Raw genomic sequence first — 21050 nt, forward strand, 5'->3', positions numbered from 1 at the left:
TCAGATACCCCCCGCCAAATGAGTTTTTGGTATCATTTCTTCAAATTGTTTTTGCTCACTCATGCGTGAATGAGGAATAATCTAAGTAATATCAGATAAAAGAGGAGATTCTAAGCTTTACACTGGTAGGTCATTTGTCTATTGTATTTGTGACTAAGTTATGATAAATCATCGCTTAATATCAGTTTCGTTTTTCTGGGACGCACTGTATAACAGCACTTTTTGACAGACAACCATTTATTGTATATTCATTGGAAAAGTTCAAACCTCTAACATATTTTTTTACTTTCTTTTTTCTTATGTGCTGTGAAGCGCTTTGAGCATCTAAATAAGATGAAAAGTGTGCTTTTCAAATTCTCTGTATTTTTATTATTATTGGTATTTATAATAAAGGCAATTGTTGATATCAAGAAATATGATTAAATGATAGAATGGTTTGTCATTAGTAAAATCTAACTCAATATTGTATGCAAAGAGGAAAATTACATTACATCCCAACAACTATACTGGACTTGAAATCTCCCAGTCCTTATCTTTATTCATTTATTTATTTTTTCTTGATGAAATAGGGTCAGGAACATCCAAGTCCCGGCAGAAGATATTCATCTAGGGGATTCCCCAGAATGTGTTATCTACCAGACAATGAAATAGGAAGAAAGGTAGGTTTGTTATCAAGATATGTGCCCTACCTACACCCCCCCATAATTTCCATCATTTTGGGAGTAATTTACTTGTGTTTTGGGCTTTTGGCCAATTTTTTTTATTTAACATGTTATTTCCTCCTTATTTTGCCTTTACCATGTCTTTGGTGTTCACCTCTTCCCTGAACCAACCTTGGCACACTATAAAAAATATATTTGTCTTCTGTCCTCGTACCAGTTATAATCAAGATCATGATATGTTGATATATGTGTGGTACTCCATATACCAAGTATTTGTATTCTTAACGGATTAAGTTGACATCTGGGCAGGTATTCCTTCGAAAGTATTGATTTTGTTAGTATATTACTTGGTTAAGCAAAATGTTCAAACTCGTATTCAGATCACATCTAAGTATTTTACTTTATCAAGCCGAACTTCAGCATAATATTTAGTAATAGCCATCGTGATGTCGTAAATTTTAGCCAAATAACACACAATGCATGAATCCATCTGTGCGCATGTGTGACTGTGCACATCATGTTTGTAAACTGCATGCGCGACTTAAGTCTTCTAAGTGGTTGACGTAGATTTAAGCATTATACTTAGTCAAAAATGGAATTGAATAACAAAGATAGATCGGTATTTTACTGAAGCAAAATACTGAAAATTCTAGCTTAAGAATTGAGTTGAATACTGACCCAGTTCTTCATAGATTGAACTTCTACTTGTTTAAAAAAAATAATAATTTGAATGCAAATAATTTTATTTGTCAAGATATGAAAAGAATAATCTAATATTGACTCCTATTCTGTTAAAAAATGGAAAATTTGGGATTCTCATTAGAACCTTATGAAATTTCCTCCTGGTCTTCAGCTAGATGCATATTTTCCCTTGTTATTATCCAAGTTTTTACTGTTTCCTCATCCTGTAATAGATTCTCCAGCTTCTCATCATTGCTTGGGACCGGCGGCTCATCTTCACCATCGGCACCTCGGTCACGACAGGGGAACCCAACACCGTGGTCTGGAACGAGATCCACCACAAGACCGAGTTTGGTTCCAACGTGACGGGCCACGGCTTCCCGGACCCCAACTACTTTACTAATATCCTAGGAGAGCTGGCGTCGCAGGGAGTAACGGAAGACTGTCTGGATGATTGCTGAGATGACATCGCAAGGAGATGGAAGGATGTTTGAAGAACAGTTGCGTTGATAGGCTGATAGTGAGGAGGCATGATAGCTCAGTAGAGCGGTGGTCGAGCAATCCGGTGACCTGGGTTTGATCCCTGCTACTTGCACTACTGACCTTGGAAAGGACCTTATGCTCTTGGTCCTCTGGTGCTTGTTTTAAAGCATTCTATTTTTATTTTTTTTGACAATCGTATCAAATCACCACTACCACTACCGCTTCATCAATTTCATTTCTCAGACTGCAAACAAAACAGTATTATCTTGAAGCACACCATCTGTCATTGTCTAAATTCTTTCAAACCTTTGCATACCTGTTTTCACTTTTTACACAATTACAACTGTTTCAAAGTCTCTGGATTTCCTTGATGTTTGGATTACCATGTCTTTATCAAATCGTTATTCAGGTCGAGTTGGATAATCGATCCAACTTTTTTTTCATGTTTGATTTTGATATGTTCCTGTAGTGCCTAGTATTGAATATTATGGGTGGGATTCACACATGTGGTTTGAATTTAGACCATGGACTATTCTATTTTGTGAAAAAATTACACTTCCTTTGGCGCATGCATAGGGACAGTGATTTTCCGTTTCAAAAAATTGCCTTTTCCGTTTCAGAAAATCTCAAATTCCGTTTCAGCATGTCAGAAAACGGAAATTCCGTTTCCCCATAGACTTTGTACACACGGAAAAGTGACAATTCCGTTTCCACATTTAATAGCAAAATTAGACGTACCGTACACTCGCACTGGTCAAAATTGTATCTGCTACTGTACCAACAACACAATAGAATCCGTTCTAATCGGATCTATGCGGGTATATATATGATATTTTTACAAAGAAATTTAGCATGCATACATCCTCACCTTTCACATTATTAGCATTATTTCATGGTGAAATGATATTTCATCGATAATTTTTGGGGATTTTTGACATAGTTATCATCAGTCAACGGCGTTTGCCAATCCGCCATCTTGGATTTTAAGATCACGATATCGTACTGTTACATCTTCAAACGTAGAGGGCAGCAACACACAACCGTGTAGTTCAACGATATGATATGTGTACAGTGCAGTGAAGCCCAACCCGGCCGGGTATATACGGGCGCGGGGTACAATCGAGTGTGCTGATGTCGAGTGCAGTCACGATGTGTGAATTGCCATGATTGTAGCAAAGTGAGAAGTGTTTTCTGGGGTTTTGTGGCCATTTAATATTCTCATTTTGTTGTGATTTTGGAGTAATTTGTGTTTCTATTCTGTTTTTTTTGAGGGAAAATACGTTTTCCGTGATTTTCCGTTTGAAATGCCACTTTCCGTTTCAAAAGGCCATTTCCGTGAATTCCGTCCGTTTTCTGCGATCGGGGAAAATCACTGTCCCTACATGCACTTGGAATTATCCAGTGAATCTTGATTTTAAAAAAAGGCATGGGGAAAGTTTATGACTTCTATAAACACAGGTTGAGAAAGTGATAAACCTCTGTTAGTCATGGTCTAAACCAAGCAAACCATATACAAATGTATGATATTACATCTAAACCTACCACATAGGACGTGACTTGTGTGGGCTTCATTTCTAGAAAAAAAAATTGATATTAACATTCAAATTAAGTAGCACTGGTTTCCAACAGATCAGGTGTGTGTTTCATTAAGCTGTTCGTAAAGTTACACACGACTTTACGCACGACCGATGACCTTTCTTGTGCCACAATATCCCTTTGTAGCTCACCCAGCACCTGAGAACATGTTCCAGTGGTGCGTGAAGTTGTGCGTAATTGTACAAACAGCTTTATGAAACACCCACAGGATGTGCTTGTGTTGTTTGCTCCAAAAGAAATACAATGTTGTCTCGTTCCAAAGATGCACTGCCCGTGGTGTTTTGTAGTTTGAATGGAATTGTTAAAAACGCAACCGTCTCAAGTGTCACATCATTTATTTATAATAACAATCGTGATTTGTGATGCTATCGCCATATTGCAGTAGACTATGTTTAGAAATAGAAATGGTTTATTGAACAAAAATCATTTGCGGCACAGAGGCCAAATTACAGATTTTTAAACGTAAAAACAAATATACATCAATATTGCTACACCATAATGAAAGCAGTAAAATAATTTCAAATGCATTGAAAAATTATAAATATTAATTAATTCTTTGCCTGAAGTAAATAATATTTAAGGTGATTTGGCCATTAACCCTAATCAAAGGCTCACAAGTGAATGAAATATTTGATTTTAGGTATCCCTATTTTCTTACAACATCAATCAGAATAATTTCACTTTGATTTTTAAAACACCTGTTCAAAACCCAATTTCTAATTCTTACAATATCTATTCACAGTCGGTTCATGTGATGTGCGGTCACTGTGGTAGGCTACACAGTTGGTCTACTAAGTCTACTTCCCAGATAGTCTAATACCACTTGGACTAAACCCATTTGGTCTATCAGTTTGGTCTAATTGCCATTTGGTCTACACTGCACTTGGTCTAAACCTACTTTAGTCTAATTCTCATTTAGTCTGATGGATATTAGACCAAATGGTAAATGGGATGCATGGAAATTAGGCCAAATGGTAAATAGGGTGCATGAAAATTAGACCAAATGGTAAATGGGGTGCATGGAAATTAGACCAAATGGTAAATGGGGTGCATGGAAATTAGACCAAATGGTAAATGGGGTGCATGAAAATTAGACCAAATGGTAAATGGGGTGCATGGAAATTAGACCAAATGGTAAATGGGGTGCATGGAAATTAGACCAAATGGTAAATGGGCTGAAATGAAATTAGTCCAAATGGCTATTAGACGAACTCGGATGAGACCATGCTGGATGAGATAAAGTGGAAAGTAGACAAAGTGGGTATACACCAATCATCAATTTGCTGGCTTTAGGGATGTGTCATTCCTTGCACTGCAACACTCTTGTATTCTGTGTAAGCTTCCATGTCAGATATGAAATGACATACATTTATTGCATTTCATGTTGAGCTTATATAAAAAATATATCAATTCAGAATTTTTTTTGCTTATGATAAAATTAGCCATAATGCACAGAGATGTATTATACACGGTGGTTTGGTACACCGAGTCATTTTTAAAAAAAATTTGTTACACAGTTTTAAAGTTGGGCATAGATCGCCATACTGAAACATTGGGACATATCTATTTAGATGTGTGTGTGTGTTTTTAATCCTTTGTAGACGGGAGGGAGTTGAATTGAGATAAGGCTTTATGGTTTTTAAAATGTATGAGTTTATGTTCATTTTTAGTACCAAAATCTCAAATGACAAAAAGGGAGTTGTGTTTGCCTGTTCATCAACTTCGATATTTATAAAAAAAAATTCAATGCATTGGACATTGTACAAGTTAATGTACATTCATTCCATCTCTTTTATCTTCTGTTCAATCTAATCGTGGATTTTACTCAAATTGATTGAACATGTATCTTGAACATGGGTATCATAAAACAAGTGTGTGTGTATATATGTGTGTTTTATCACCGTATATAACTTGTACATATATAAACACTGTCAAATGTATCTTGCAACATTAAGTGTGTGTAGATGGTGAACCAAATCATATATAGATATTATGTTAAATGTTACACATCTGCCCACTAAGATTTCTTTTCCTCATATGATGCAGGCACCATTGAAATAAAGGGTTGTATAAAATCTTTGTAAGTCTATTTTTGTATCATAGATTGCAGCATTTTTTCTAAAGACAATGAAAATAATGAAGAGTTATTGCTTTAATTGATTCTTAGTAAGCCAGGGGAAAATATGTTGTCAAAGTCATATTTAGTCCTACCAAATACTAATATCAAGTTTAGATAATGAGATCGAACAATAGTCAGTTTTAGAATGGCTTCCTCTTAGGTGTTTGCAGTGATGTGCTAGATACATAATCGGTTCCAGGTTTTATAGCACAAAGTGGAAATGCCACTTCATCAGATTGGAAATAAAAATTATAATTCCTTGTTCAGATTCAACTAAGATTAGTGACAATTTCAGAATGCATTTCTGGGGAGAAAGATCACCTTTTAAATTCTAATAAATGTGCATTGTAAGCTTCAAGTCTTCAAAAGTTAGTCCAAACTTGTGCAGACAAACTGATTTCACAATGATTTCATTATGTTGTCATGATGTGTCATACCATCGGTGATTTTACGAACCGGCTCAAACAGAACAGGGGAGCGTTTCATGAAAGGACTTGTCGGACGTTTTATCCGACAAGTCCCATTTTATCCGACAGTTACCATAGTAACAGTGCCTCACAGCCAATCAGAGTCAGAGAAAGATGTCAGATCTGACAACTTGTCGGACAAAAATGTTGATGAAACACTCCCCAGGTCTCAAAAACACGATTTCGAGATAAGCGCGTTCAAAGTTTGTATGTTTTTCATATGCTCATAACTTTGCACTTTGATGAAAGAAACCAGATCAATTATTTATACCAATTGACAGCATGCATAATTTCTACTTTTTTATGATATACAAAATTTTGTTTCCGATTCAAATTAAGTTTTTCAACATTTGAAATGAAGCGTAGGTATGCACTTCAGAAACTGCTACTCTTTACAAAAAACAGGATTCGAGTCAGTTCGTAAAATCATGCGCATTGTTTTTTTTTGCGGCACAAAGCACTTTTTTATCCAGTTCATAAAATCATTCCTGCCATGCACATGTTTTTTAGAGGTACAAACCACATACGCCCAGCAGCTAGGTTGGGTCTTTGACCTGTGCATGCAAGGCCAGAGAATTTATAGTAGTACACAAAGAATGGTTTGAGCCAGTTCGTAAAATCATAGGAGGGGGCTGAGCCGGTTCGTAAGAAATTTGAATATGCTCTTATTCTTTATATAATACAAATTTGATCTGAAATTTGGCAAATCAGAGTGAATCATGGGCTTTTAGAAAATGCCAACAAAAAAAAATCGAAAATTTGACTAAAAATGAGGTTTGAGCCGGTTCATAAAATCACTCACGATATGATGTCGTGATGATGTCATGATGGTATGATTGTTACATCACAAGTCATTTTGAATTATGTCATGGGTTTGTCTGTGCAGCTATGGAAATAGTATTGTGAGCTATTAAACTTAAAAAATATATATATTGGTGTTTAGGTTTTTGTAGCCTTCCAATGGAAAACAAAAAAGTCCCTTTCCTCTGCAACAAGTTTTCTACACATGATGTCCACTTCAGGCACAAAAAAAGGTTGCTGAGCTTTGGTGGTGAGCTTTACAATGCCATGTCTGAGTGAGCCCTAATTTAGAAATGCAGATGAACAATGCCATTCTCCTCTACTTCATACCAAGCTTGTCCTCTGGGCTTGGTTGCACAAAAGATTGTAACTTTGCCTTCCAATGGTAGATGAAAGTCCCATTAAATCCTTGATTCTGATTGACTTTTGAGTATTATTACCATGATAGTTACCATCGTATGGCAAATGCACCATAATGATAGCCTTTATGTAAAGAGGCTCTTGAGTTTGTTTTTTTTTACTTCTCATTTAGTCAGACAGAATGTAGGAGAGATATTTACAGTGCCAAAAATCTTAATGGATATATTTTGAAGAAAAGTAGAATGATATATATTATGAGAAGAACTGTGCTTTCAGAAATATCAGAGTACTCAAGAGTGGTTTGAATGGTTCTGAAATATGTAAATGATGTGATACTTTCGAATCATATATATCTGATGAAATATTTTAAGCTTATTGTGTGAAAAGGTGATTTCACTATCCTAATGAGTTTGGAATAAGCTGAACGAATGAATTATAGCCAGTCTGGATGCTTGTTTTGATTTGACTTTTGTGTTTTTCTTGACCATATTGATGCACACTCCTATGTGAAATGCTGTACTTTTTCTACTTTATTGACCCAAACCATCCCTGGTGTTCTTTGAAAATTGTCTAAAACTGTAGATTATCCTCTGTCTATTCTGGTGGCAATAGCAGACCTGCCAACCAGTACGTTCTTGGTGTATTTAGTACGTTTTTGCAACCATAATGCGGCAGTACATTTTTTTTCTTTTAAAATATGTTTTTGTAATCGTAATTTATTGAGAAAGATCATCTCTATATGTCTCTATTTCTTAAAACTTGAACACTTATGGTTATTAGATCAATTTCAGGTATCTTGGTTTTATGTTCAATCTTATTAAAACCAGGGTGAGATATACACATGTTTAATTTTTTTTTCATCTGCATGAGCAGTGCACATTTTAGCTTGCATGCAGCTTGAGCGCCGCGATGAGCACTTTTGGGGGGGAAAATACACTTTTTGTTCCCCGAGGTTAGCAGGTCTACAGTAGGGTTTGTCTTCATTTCTGTAGAGACATAAGTTTAAGGTTAAGGGATCTCGTTTCGAGTGTATGAAAATGAGGAATGGTTGAAGGCCAGATTTTCAGGTCAGGGTTTTATTTATTTTTTTTTTAATTTAGCTTAAATATCAAATCCACTACAACAAAAAGTTGAGTTGATGAGAAAAATTTAAACAAGCATAACACCAAAAGGGTTTGTCTTCACTTCTTTACAGACGTAAGTTTAAGGTTAAGGGATTTGGTTTTGAGTGTATGAAAATGAGGAATGGTTGAAGGCCAGATTTTCAGGTCAGGGTTTTATTTCTAATTGTTTTTTTTTTATTTAGCTTAAATGTCAAGTCCACTACAACAAATAGTTGAGTTGATTTTATGAGAAAAATCAAAGAAGCATATCACCTAAAGAAAATCATGTGACATTTTTATTTTTGAAAACTTAACTTTGAAGATTGCATTGTAGACGATAGGCTATTGAAGGGACCGATGATGTCACACACACACACACCCTATAATTTTACATTTTTTATATGGCGGGGGGGTTATTAATCATCTTCACGGATGTTTCTAATTTCCTATAATGTAGAAGTGGATTTGATTCCTTTGGGGACTTGTCAAGTCATCATAATTTAGTTTATTGTGTGTATTCAGATTATCAGTCAAATAGTGTTACCACTAAAAATATACAATATGGAACATATGATATATGATCATGAAAGTAAAATAGTGAATGTACGGATGTATGTAACTGTTTTGTGAAAATAATATAACTTTCTTATTCTACATCCGATTTCAATGAGATTTTCAGCAGTACACTTTTGTGTATTTTTCGCTGTTCACTCCAATCAAGTTACTGTTGGGGTGGACTTGACCTTAATGAGTGAATTTTCCATGGAGTGATTGTCCTGGAAAATATCTCCCTTTATTAACATTTGGGTTGGTTGAAAATGGAAATAGCACTGTTGCTATGGTAAACTTTCTTAACACTGGAAAATTTGTCATTGGTGGCAACTCTAATGTGTAGGTCTTAAGGACATTGGCCCGTATTCTGAAGTCAGGTTTAACTCTGACCATGGTCTAATTCTTTGCTGAAATTATAGGAAGCCAAAAGTGTAAAAATTGTATTAAGTTGTATATTTCTTATGTTTACTGTGCTCTTTCTTGATTCATCGATGGTGAAGACAATCATCTATTTATACTTCCTAGATGATTATAAATGATTTGAGAGCCAAATGAGCTGAAATATGATATCTCTACTCTTAGTGATTTATGTAACAATTGGCTATCCATACTTTAACCACAACTTTAAACCTGGGTTTAATTAAGTTAAACCTGACTTCAGAATACCTTCCATTATGTACAAGTATTCCAACTTTCCATTATACAACCATGTCATTTTTGCATATACATCTCCATGGCAACATGCAGTGTTCCCTCAACCAAAGTCAAAATGAATGAATGATAAAGTATTAATAGATCTTGTGATATATTCCTATGTATTTCTCATTAAATTCAGTATTAACTATATACATGTAGCACTGAAACACACTTCCGGGCATTCACATTGTATACAACCCACGTACCTTGTAAGTAATTGCCTTTGTATTTTCAGCTCTGTGTGAGTTCATGAAGTAAAAGTTGTGATTATATGTTGTGGTGGTGGTACATTATTCAATTGAAATGGATTTCACTTGAGTTTGCTTTTTTTTATAGAGATGACAAATCAGAACTTGATTGAACAAACAATGGAAACATAAACTGTAGAGAATCAGTCTTATGATCAAGAAGCAAAATGCATTCAAACTTATCATTTTTAATCACCTTTCTTACAAATTTAGATTGCTATTGATGAAATGTTTCATTATGTCTGGACAATTTATTATTTTAAGAATGTAGGAGCCTAAGTTTGTGTCGAATTCATTTTCTTTGCCATTATGAACATATACTTTTCTTTGCCATCATGAACATATACTTTTCTCTTTACAGCTGTCATGCATGCATATCTGGCTGAACTTTGAAATTTGAAACAAAAACAACAACACTTTACAATTTATCAATACTTGCCCCATTTAATTGACTTTCATTTATTCTAGTTCAGTATTGTATTTATTTGTTTGTAGGTTTGAACGAGGATATCAAATAGTATTACATTTTCTTTAATTATCTTGCATACTTTTATAGTCATAGGTAGTACATGCCCAATCATCATTTCCTTGCATTGTTAATCATTATGCATTAGTTTTTCATTCACGATGAAATGTTATAATTACACTAAAACAATGCATTCAATACACATATTTGTATTTTCAAGGCATTAAGAATAAGTATATTTCTTTCAATAAAGTATATTTCTTTCAATGTACCTCACAAAGAATGTATACATTTAAGTCAACTTTTTCTTCTATATATACTACATGTTGAGCCCTGATTTTTTTATATCCTAAATAGACAAGGATCACCAATTTCCAAACCCAAATACATTGGTTTTATTGTTTTATCTATACATGTACATAAAGGAGTACAATATTTAAGTTGTTAATGCGTAGAAGGTTTCTTTATTTAAAAGAAATGTATTATACAGCATTTCAAAGAAATCTTTCATATGCTTTAAACCAGTGTGTGAAATTAGAGTCAATGATAGTATTCTTTCTTCAAGTATCAAGTTGATATTTTCTTTTTTTCTGAATGGACTTCAAATAAGAGAGCTTTATATGATGAAGTTGGCCAAGATATCAAGCTGTCACTTTTCATTTAGTATAGGTTTTATCTATTTCTTTTATATGTAACAATAAATGGAAATGAAAACAAATTCCTACAACAGAAATACATGATGGTATACATTGAAGAAAACAACATGCAGTTAAACAACTGTTCTTGATGAAAACAAATTATTTGAAAGAATTTTAACTTCAAAGTGATACATATATACAATTATTAAGTGTAGCATGATGATATCATAGGATGGTTATCATTTTTGTTTTCTATTTATCTTGCCTTTTGTGTTGTTTATTTCTCTTTGTTTTAGATAAAACATAGTCATACTCAAATCATTTTATGTACATCCCCTTTTTTTCCTTTGTAGTTCGATATAAATTCATTTTTCATATCATTGTATATCCACCAGGGTAATTGCTTGCCATCCTTTATAAAATAAAGAAATGCTTGATGTTTTTGTTAGAATGCAAAAAAAAATGTTTGAGTAAAAGCTGATTTTGCAATATCATGAGGGCATAGGAAGGGAATGTGGTAGAGTTTTCTATCACTACAAGCATAATTATTTTGGGTTGCATTGCTTAATACAATAAATATGTGTATCACAACACCACATTAAGATTGTTTGTGTATTTTATTGTTATTTGCATCATTGGAAATAAGAGTTGACTCTTATGCAGTGTCATATAGTTTAAGATGGCAACTTTTGAGCTTCCGCTCAAAATAGATAAGAGATATGGGAGGAGTATGATATTGCTATACTTGTCATCCTATGTAAAACATTTTTTTAGATGAATGTAAGTTTGTGATGACCTATTTTAAAAAAAAAATCTTGTTCTAACTTTAATGACCCCAGAGAGGCAAGGGGGGGTGTACTTAACTATTATAAGAGCATTAAAGTCTCGTGACTGACTAACCAGAGGATCATGGGTTCAAGCACCAGCCATGGAATTTCTTCAGCCCTAAACCGACCTATAATTGTGTTGCACTTGAACAAGGTGTAGTAAAGTTGTATTATTGTTAATATCAATAATATCAAGTTGTGTTTCTTTCTTCTTTTCCACGTTCTGTTCTACCCCCCCCCCCCCCCTTGCACCACCATCACCAACCAAAATACCACTCATTATTCTGTTTCAAAGCTTATTACCCCCCTCCCCCCCCCCCCCCCCCGAGGTAAACACAGATCACGACAGTGGACTGTCATCCAGCTGTTTATTAGAAGTACAGTTGATGTCCATTAACGTAGCCAGAAAGAGGTTCTTCTATTGAAGTACAGCCTTAATCACTTCAGCTTTAACAAACGCAACTCGAATACATCGACATTCTTTGAAAGAGAAAGTTTTTAAAAGACGCCACGGGGAGAGTGGATATCAAAAACACGAACCGTCCGCTCACCTTTTCAATACAAACCCGGGTTTGAAAACCCTCTCCCGTTTCAAGCATTGTTACGTGTTTACTCAAGTGAGCCGCTACACTGGGGCATGCAACCTCCAGCGGTGTCTTCTTTAAATCTTCTCTCGGTTCTTACATCGTAGTCGCTACATGAAACCTTGGAAAGAAATTAGACAGATGGGGGAATCGATTAAATGATGGTGTAGTTTGCTTGCTCGCTGAAATTAGTTGATCAGAGGTATCGTAATATGAGTATTATTTCACGATTATAAGTCAAGGTCGATATGCATTTAATCTTCTTCTTAATGGCAGTACAGTTGCTTAAGGTCTTGAACATGTAAGACTAGCAATTAAGCCTAATGCCCTCCAAATAAGAGTATTGATGTTTTTAACAATAGGGATCGGTGGGATGACAAAACGCCTCATGTATTATTCATGAACCATCCCATTCGATACAATATACGAGAGAGTGAAATGATAAACCCCTTATACACACTCAACCGCCCCCTCCTCGCATCAACCGTGGTGTGATGATAAAATATCTCAAGGGTTATCGTACCTTTGGTGACGATACGCAAACGACAAGCGGGGCTATTTTTGATCGACGCAGCGGCGACCATAAACTGCAACAATTTGGATAAACATCTCGACCACCGTTATCGCCCCCTCACGGTTAATCGAGATCGCCGGCTGGTCGAAACGACACTGACGGTGACTTTAAGTTGACTTTTAGGAAGAGTGGCGTTCACTTTCACGCCAGTCATCCTCTTCGCAGGGTTATTTTGATGTCGCCAAGACTTTGGAAGATTGGTTGTTTGTTAAGAAACTCCTGAATATGGCGGTAACAAACAAGGGCACCGGTCGTCGCCAAAGTCCATTCACGTATTAAATACACAACGGCGTTGTTTGTTTAGAGACAAATACATTTTGAGTTATCTCTTCAAGACAATTCACGGATACATTCGAGCACCTGTTAATGAATCTTATCAACTCGTGTTGTTGAATTTAATTGGAATATCATCAAAGCATTTTGGAATACGTCTTAAGTTGGATACATTCATCATCTTCTTTAAAAGACCTTTATTTCACAGGATCTCGACTGTACAGACATTTGGAATTATGGAATCAAAACTTGGATATATACCGCTAGTGATTGCCGTCATTTGTTCTTCCTTTATCCTTGGTAAGTCTGTTCGAAGAAAACAAAAGTAAAATGGTTATTTTTACTATTCATTCATGAAGTACTTTTCATGGAATTAAGCATTTCTTTCAAATAATATAATAACAACGCTTATGATGTATAATATCGCGCTTGCAGCATTATGATCGTGTTTTTCTTTTTGTTAAGAAACAAACCATGATTGTACATTAACAATGACTTGTAAAATGAGGAAAATATATCAATGTTCCCTTTCTCTAATAAAAGCCATGTAATATTATATGTAGTTACTATATGCCGGCCTACTTGGTCGGTATAGGCATGGTGCATGAAAAAAATGACCTAAATTGACCAAAGAAAAAAACACACACAGTAAATTAGTGTGACCATCGTCATTCTCCTAATAAGATCAGCATTTTTCCTATATCACACCTTTTTATCTAATCCCCCGAGATATTGATTCAGAATGATAATCATGATTATACAATAAGGAAAAAAGAAATATGACATCAAAGAAAGCCGCTCATTGTTTGAATTTGATGATATGAAAAAATATATCAAGTATTTGTACAATGGGTTTCCAGGTGCACCCGGGTACACACGATATGGATCATTATTTTATTTTATATTTGTAAAATATTTTGTTTTCACATTTTTTTTCTATTAAAAGCGCCGCCCTATTAGTGATTGTATATTTATTGTGAATATATATGCGCATTTGTTTTTAACACAATGTTTAGAATGCATAAAAAGAACAGAATAGCGGTTCCAATAATTTTCTCCCTATTTTTAGTACTTCATCATTAAAACTTATTGTGCCACTAATATTGCATCAACCGATCTTCCAATTATTGGCAATACACCATCTTAAGAAAGAAAATCGATAACCCCATATTAAGTAACTTGACTTATGGCATTGTCCTTTACAGATTTCAAATGTCATTTGAAAAAATAACTTTTTGTAAATCATGTACAATGAATGAAAGATTATTCTACGATATCTACTAAGTATGGCTTAGGTCTTTTGTCGTAGCTTTTAGATCGAAGTCCGCTTGTTTTTAATATTAAAGAACAGAAAGCATGCATTGATTTCTGTTTTTCATCAAAGTAATGGTTTTTGTGAGGATGGGCATTATACATTTTTGACAATTGGAACATTTTTATTGAAAGGGTTGAATTGTCGACGTGCAGGCATGAAAATGGGAATCATGGTACTAAAAGATTGGAAGCGGAGAAACAAAGATGAGGTGGGGGTGAAATCGATGACCCGAGATGATAAAAAGGCGGAATAAATTCTGATTGAAGCAGGCGCGGGTCCAGAGGGGGGGGGGTCACAGGGGGCACAGATGGGGATGTGGTTGAAAATCTTTTTTTTTCTTTTTTTTGCTTGTCAAAATTTTCCTCCGAAAACTTTGCCCCCCCCCCACCCTCTTTTGGAAAATCCTGGATCCGCCCCTGGATTGAAGGGGTTTATTCCTTACATGTTTCACGGCATCGATGAGAACTTTCAATTTTATTAAAAGCGAACAAAAATCTGTTTAAACTTTCTATTTTCATCGATCGCCCTTGTTTGCAGATTTCATATGATCATTACCACCCCCAACCGTCTCCGTGCACCTCATAAACAAACACATCAAGAGAGGCATTTGGAGAAAGGCAGATAAAAAAAGTAACGTGAATGTTTGGAATAAACTATTTTCAAAATTATTTTGTTCAAATGTCATAATTATCTGCAAAGGGGTGTTCTTTTGATATTACAGGAGATTAAACCCGAAATAGAAATGGAAATAGGAATTTTCCCACCTGCAATAAGTAGGTCAGCCTTGGAAGAGAGGAGACACATCGTGATAATGATTTTATGTCCCGAAGAAACGACATTTTAATTGGTCTAAAATTAATGACTCCCTTTAGGCATAGTGAGCAAACCATCTTTTAATCCAAATTAAAACAAGATCTTTAAAAAATAACGATCACCTCATTGCGTTCTAGTAAGTCCCCTTTCATAATTGGTGGTGCGACTGCTTACAACCGTTGCGAATTATATTTTGACCAAATAATGATCGCATACGATCGCACGATCAATTATGAAAGCCCCTTTACGAAAAGCGTTCTTGTATTTTACAAATATCAACTAATTCACAATTGCTTATATTGTCAAGTATTCCTATAAATTGACCCCCAAAGTAGCACCTGCGACCATTAAAAGGGAGTGCTTGAGGGGGTGTGTTTAGGCAAGTTTTCACGATTATTAGAATTATTGATTATTATAATTATTACTGTATCTTTCATTTAGTTTGTTTTTATCATTAGGAAATCGTATATTGGTATATAGTCCCTATTTCAGAAAATCGTATTGACATTAATTGTGTTCATTTGACTCTAAAAGAGCCAATGGTTCAGAACCCACCTTTTAGTTCCTTCACGTCCTTCGACAAGGCAGCAGTAAATAAGCCGAAATTCAGTTAGGTAGTACCTGACTTGAGTGATATCAGGCAAAAATAATATTATATTTCCCCCGCAATATTTAGGGAAATGTCATCAAGTAGAAGAGTAGCTTTCTAGCGTCAATATTTTTTTTTATAAATCCCCCACTATCCAAACTGTCAAATGAGACGACATTCGGTGATTAAAGTCTGGTCCAGATATTAATGTTTTACCTGAATAAGCTCGGTCCCCCATTTAATAAACTTTCATTCAAATACTAGTTAAAGGTATAAGATTTTCCATTGATTGCATAATAATTCTCACCAAAGTGTTCTTTTTTCTTCATGTAACAATCTGTCAGAATTTGGGTGCTCGATGTCAAAAGTTATTCCTTAATTTTTCTTCAAACGTTACAATCACCTAGATTTTTGTCAGTTTCAGTTGCATTTAATTCAAGTGGGATTATAGACCTATTTCTTGATACAAAGTTCCTCTAAATCCCCGTATAGAATCTGATAAACAGAAGGATTTGAATTAAAGAGTTAAGAATGAAGAGGATTAATGGTAAACGTTCTAATCGGGCATTTTTTAAGTGTCGCCGTCAGCAGCGAACGGTAAAAGCTATCCAAAGCTTAGGAACCCAACCAAGACATACATTAAGTGCACGGAGAATACTATCACTGACGTAAATCATATTAAAGGAATTAGGAATCGAATGAAGGAGAAATCGATGGTTGTAATATTGCATTTTTATTCACTTATAGAGTTCAGTAAGGATGAGGGATGGTGTGGTTGAGTACTATATGAACTCGTTAAAGGGGAGTCTACCCAACAGAAAGTTGATTCGAATTAAAAGAAAGTAATCAAATAGGCATTACGTTGAAAGTTCTTTCAAAATCGGATGTAGAATAAGAAACGTTACATTTCAAAATTTTGTCTATCTAAAAAAAGTTCTATATGTGGATGGGAGAGTCATATAGAATTACACACAATTTAGGGTTTTGTATTCTTCACTATTTCTATCTTTGCAGATTCGACAGTAATAAGGAAGTTTTTCATTGAATCAAATACGTTGGTTCATATCATAATGAGGCAAAAGTAAAATATTTTCATTTGATATTTCAAAATACAATAGATATAGTGAGTGGGGACTTCACTGTTTCCATAATTTGCATACTATGGACCAGGATTCGCGAAATAAAAAAATACTGTTTTGCACAATCAAGCAAAACTTTAAAATATCATAACTTTCTTACTTTACAATTTTACATCCAATTTTAATGAAATTTTGATGTTATGCTTGGTTGCTATTCCTTGTTTTATTGAAACGAACTGTTGTTTGGGTGGACACACACACTGTTAGAAAATTTATCCTTACGATAAAAGAAGTTCCTGCGGCAAAGTCTCGAGAACACCTGTAATCTTACCAGATTGCGTAATCTTACATTATATCACGTGAAATTACAGGAAATTGGTATTTTGGTGTATGGAACCTTACAAATTTCCTTGAATAAAACACAATTTTCCACTTTTTAAACAAACCTGTTCTGTTAAATTGTAGAAAAATTATTGTTTTATGAATTTACAGAATGATTCTGTTACTGCTTTCTGCAAAATCTTGTTTTTTCTGTAAAATCAGGGTTTTGTTTAACAGTGCATCTTTCATTGCTCAGATGTAACGGGAAATCCCCTTTGACTCTGTCATGTGTTTTGTATGACTCTTTCAAATAATGTTCTTGATGAGTATTAATATACAGCGTGGACTCTCCTCGTTCCCTTGTACATCCGCCATCTATGCTTTTTACTTGCCTTTAATGGTATTTATATGAATAGAGGAATATGTATGCCCATGCACAACGAGGGCTTGTGTACTTTGTAGCTTATCATACATGGTGTAACTTTATACTTTTGTTCTTAATTTCTCTTTATTTTTCATTTTATTCATTTCATGTCCGCCAATTTTATCTTCATTGCGAGTCAAAAGTGTTATAAAGAATTGAACTCGTCACTGTTTCTCCTCGTCATCTTCTTCTTCTTATTATTATTATTGCAATTTATCGTAATTTCATTTGTTCAGTTTTGCATGATGACATGAAGTCTATCATAATATGCGAACATATTCAGAAGTAACCCCCGCCCCCCCTTCTCTCTACCTCTCTAACTGCATCTCTTTTCACAAGAGAAAATGTTGAGCTTACAACATCAATTCGAAGGCTCATAATAATTTCATGAATTTCAAATACACCCTTCTCAGCCGCCCACAAAAATCCAAACTTTGCAATTTCCACGGGTAATGGAAGCCTGTGATGCGATCCCGCACGCACCCCGTGACTATTCGATGCTATCAGTGCCCTGTCCTTTGGAGAATGTCATCATCACATCTCAAGGTCGCGCTATCATCTTCTTTTAAGAAAATGATTTCAACAGAGGAAGATGGAATCATATACGTTCATGCGAGGAAAGAATCAGTCCCAATGTCACATACGTTCGCAAAGCCTCTTGATAATTCGACAAAAAGAGAAATTTATTTTCCAGATATAATTTAGGCATTGCAAGTAATCAGAGTATAGCCAAATACGCTGGCCTGTATTCTTGTTTCGAAAATCTATCAATTCAAATGAAACATAGGCCTACGCTATAATGATGTAAAGAGGTGTTAAATTTGATGTTACAGTATGTTATAGTAATTGACTTTCCTATACAGATTTGTAAATATAAAATGAGTTGGTGGTCAATTTAGTGAACTAGTTTGTATCCTCCAATCCACTGTAAAAAATAGAGTGCTATTTTAGCACGTTAACTGCTTGTATAGTGACTGCACATACGAGTGCTGATTTTCTAGAGCAAATTTGAACTACATTTAGAAAATCAGTACTCGGAGTGCAGTCCCTATACAAGCACTGTAAATGCTACATTAGCACTTCATTTTTTACAGTGTCTTCGGTATATTTTCTTTGCATTTGAATTAATCATACGTTCAATTAATCTCACCAGATGTAGACTAAGTGATAGTTACACCAAGTGGGTATTAGACAAAATTGGTATCTCCTAAATGGAAACTTGATAAAATGGTATACAAGTCCATTAGCCCAAATGGTTAGTAGGCGAAATGGTTGTAGATGACGTTGGGCTAGACCATGTGGGATGAAACGGTATAGCGTAGTGAGCAAAAAAAAAGAGAAAAAAAAGATGGACTTGACATGGAATAGGAGGATTTTTTTTTTCTAAAAACCTTCGAGCGAGCAGAAATCACTTTTTTATACATAAACCTAATTTTGTGATAAATTTTGACATAATATAGAGTAATAGTTCTCAAATGATACAATATTTCACTTTTTTCTTTCTTTGCCTTTCCTTCTCTCATTTTTTCTTGGTCGTAAAACTTGGGAGGGGGATGTATTACATCCCACATCTCGTACATGCATGAGACCAAAACGAAAAATTTATTAGTCGCGGAATTCTATAGCCCGGTAAGACGGTCATCAGTCTGTGCTTGCTAAAAAGCAGTATTGTTATGGAAGTGCGGTGACATTACGTTGTCTAGTCTTGTCCCATTCCTTCTTCATATTCCTCTAAATTAAACGATTTGGGACAAAAAGATCGCTGGCATGTCGCGATCAGGGAGTAAGTTGGATAAGCAGTGTTGAATATTTATGACAGATGTGCTCTATAGCAACCCCTTGCTTATTTCAAGTTTCTTATTTCTTCTCAATTTCAAACGTTTATGTGTCCTTGAACTCGCCTTGTTGTCATTGGACGAACAAACCGAAATACACGTATATTTTTGTGTGAAATCTGTATAACTTTTTACCAAGTCATACATCTCTGTTTATATTTTATTTTAATGGGCCGTTTCTTCCTTCCTATTTTTTTTTCTTTCTCTTATTTCCTTCTTGTCTGATCTATTCAAAATGTCTGAAGAAATGCTAGGCCAATATGTTTTGTCTGATGATGTATTTGTTTCACTTATGCCTCTCCTTACTTTCTTCCACCCCTCTCACTCCCCCCCCCCCCTCCTCTCTCTCCGGTCTCTCTGACTCTCTCTCTTTCAATCCACTCTTATCCCCTTTTTTTCAATAGCCTCCCTTCAACCCATTTTCTCTCTTTCTTCTCCCTCCCCCTCCCTTCCATGGCGGAGAACATTCGTCTGAATGTTCAACCCATGCATGAATCAACTCCAAGGAGTATAACACTAATCTAATTCATGTTCATCAATGCGTGGTATATAGAAGCACCTTGTCTCGTGAGCATCTTCTCTTTGCGAATTCCTTTCACATCATCAGATTGAAAAAGCAGCTGATAAACAAAATACACAAAACGTTCACTCATTTTAAAGACACGTTATAGATGCCCATATTCATAAGTTATTAATTAAAACCGGTTGCATTTTCACTATATCGCGGCTTAATGGCCATTACATAGGCCTAAAAATTAACCTACAACATTATCATGACAAGCCGCCAAATATTTGTTTTGAGGGAAGTTGAAATATATAGATAAGGAGAAACACGTTTTTCTTGATAACATGTTTTCAGGACAAAGTATATTTCGTGCCTTGGCATGTTGAAATTATTTGAAATATATTACTTTTTAGTTTGTGGAATTAATGCATTTTTTTATAGCAAATTCTAGAATTTCATACTCTAGTCACACGTATACGACAACTCCTCCCAAGTCATGTATATGGTATTCATAATGACAGAAATTCTGATACTACTTTCCAGAAAGTGTGTTGAAGACTTGTCAAGGTACTCTTTTTTAATATTTGTGAGTATATTAAAGCCAATAATAAATATTATGTACATTAAATTGAAGTGCTTCATGCAACCACGGAATAATGAATACGTAGCTGAACACAATGAATTGAGACAGTTTTTACACACCAATTATAAAAAAAATGTTTGCTTAAGTATTTTACTCCATGATACAAAATGCAAAGAGACACTTCCAAGCTATTTCTGTAAACATCCATCGCACTGCAATCTTGGGCATGTTGGGGGTACTTACACACAGGGACGGCGCTACTGCATGGGGGCAGGGGCAACAAGTTCTACCCCCCCCCCCCCGCCGCCGCCGCGCCTCTCTTACCCTATGATTTATCAAGAAGTGAGGAAAGGAGATATAAAAGTAAGAAAAAGAAGACAAAAGAGTGTATTATCGTCTGAGTCGTTAAACCTAAGCCTCTTATTCAATGACGTCACCTTTACACGTCCCCCCTCC

The 21050-nt window shown here is 35.1% G+C and overlaps 2 protein-coding genes across 3 annotated transcripts in view; both read left to right on the top strand.

Annotated features, from left to right (window-relative positions):
* The window catches only part of LOC121408462 (E3 ubiquitin-protein ligase DTX1-like), a 43921-nt gene extending 41268 nt beyond the window's left edge, over positions 1-2653 (top strand). For both annotated transcript variants that reach the window (XM_041599939.1, XM_041599940.1), the window contains exons 9-10: positions 570-659; positions 1577-2653. In XM_041599939.1, the coding sequence (XP_041455873.1) occupies positions 570-659; positions 1577-1804 (318 nt within the window). In that variant the 3' untranslated portion in view covers positions 1805-2653. The remainder of the gene's footprint in view (positions 1-569; positions 660-1576) is intronic.
* A 10082-nt stretch (positions 2654-12735) lies between these two features.
* The window catches only part of LOC121408463 (neuronal acetylcholine receptor subunit beta-3-like), a 35320-nt gene continuing 27005 nt past the window's right edge, over positions 12736-21050 (top strand). Inside the window, exon 1 of the mRNA XM_041599941.1 lies at positions 12736-13430. Within this exon, the coding sequence (XP_041455875.1) occupies positions 13367-13430 (64 nt within the window). The 5' untranslated portion in view covers positions 12736-13366. The remainder of the gene's footprint in view (positions 13431-21050) is intronic.

Source organism: Lytechinus variegatus, chromosome 2 (assembly GCF_018143015.1).
Source record: "Lytechinus variegatus isolate NC3 chromosome 2, Lvar_3.0, whole genome shotgun sequence".
NCBI classification, from domain to species: Eukaryota; Metazoa; Echinodermata; class Echinoidea; order Temnopleuroida; family Toxopneustidae; genus Lytechinus; species Lytechinus variegatus.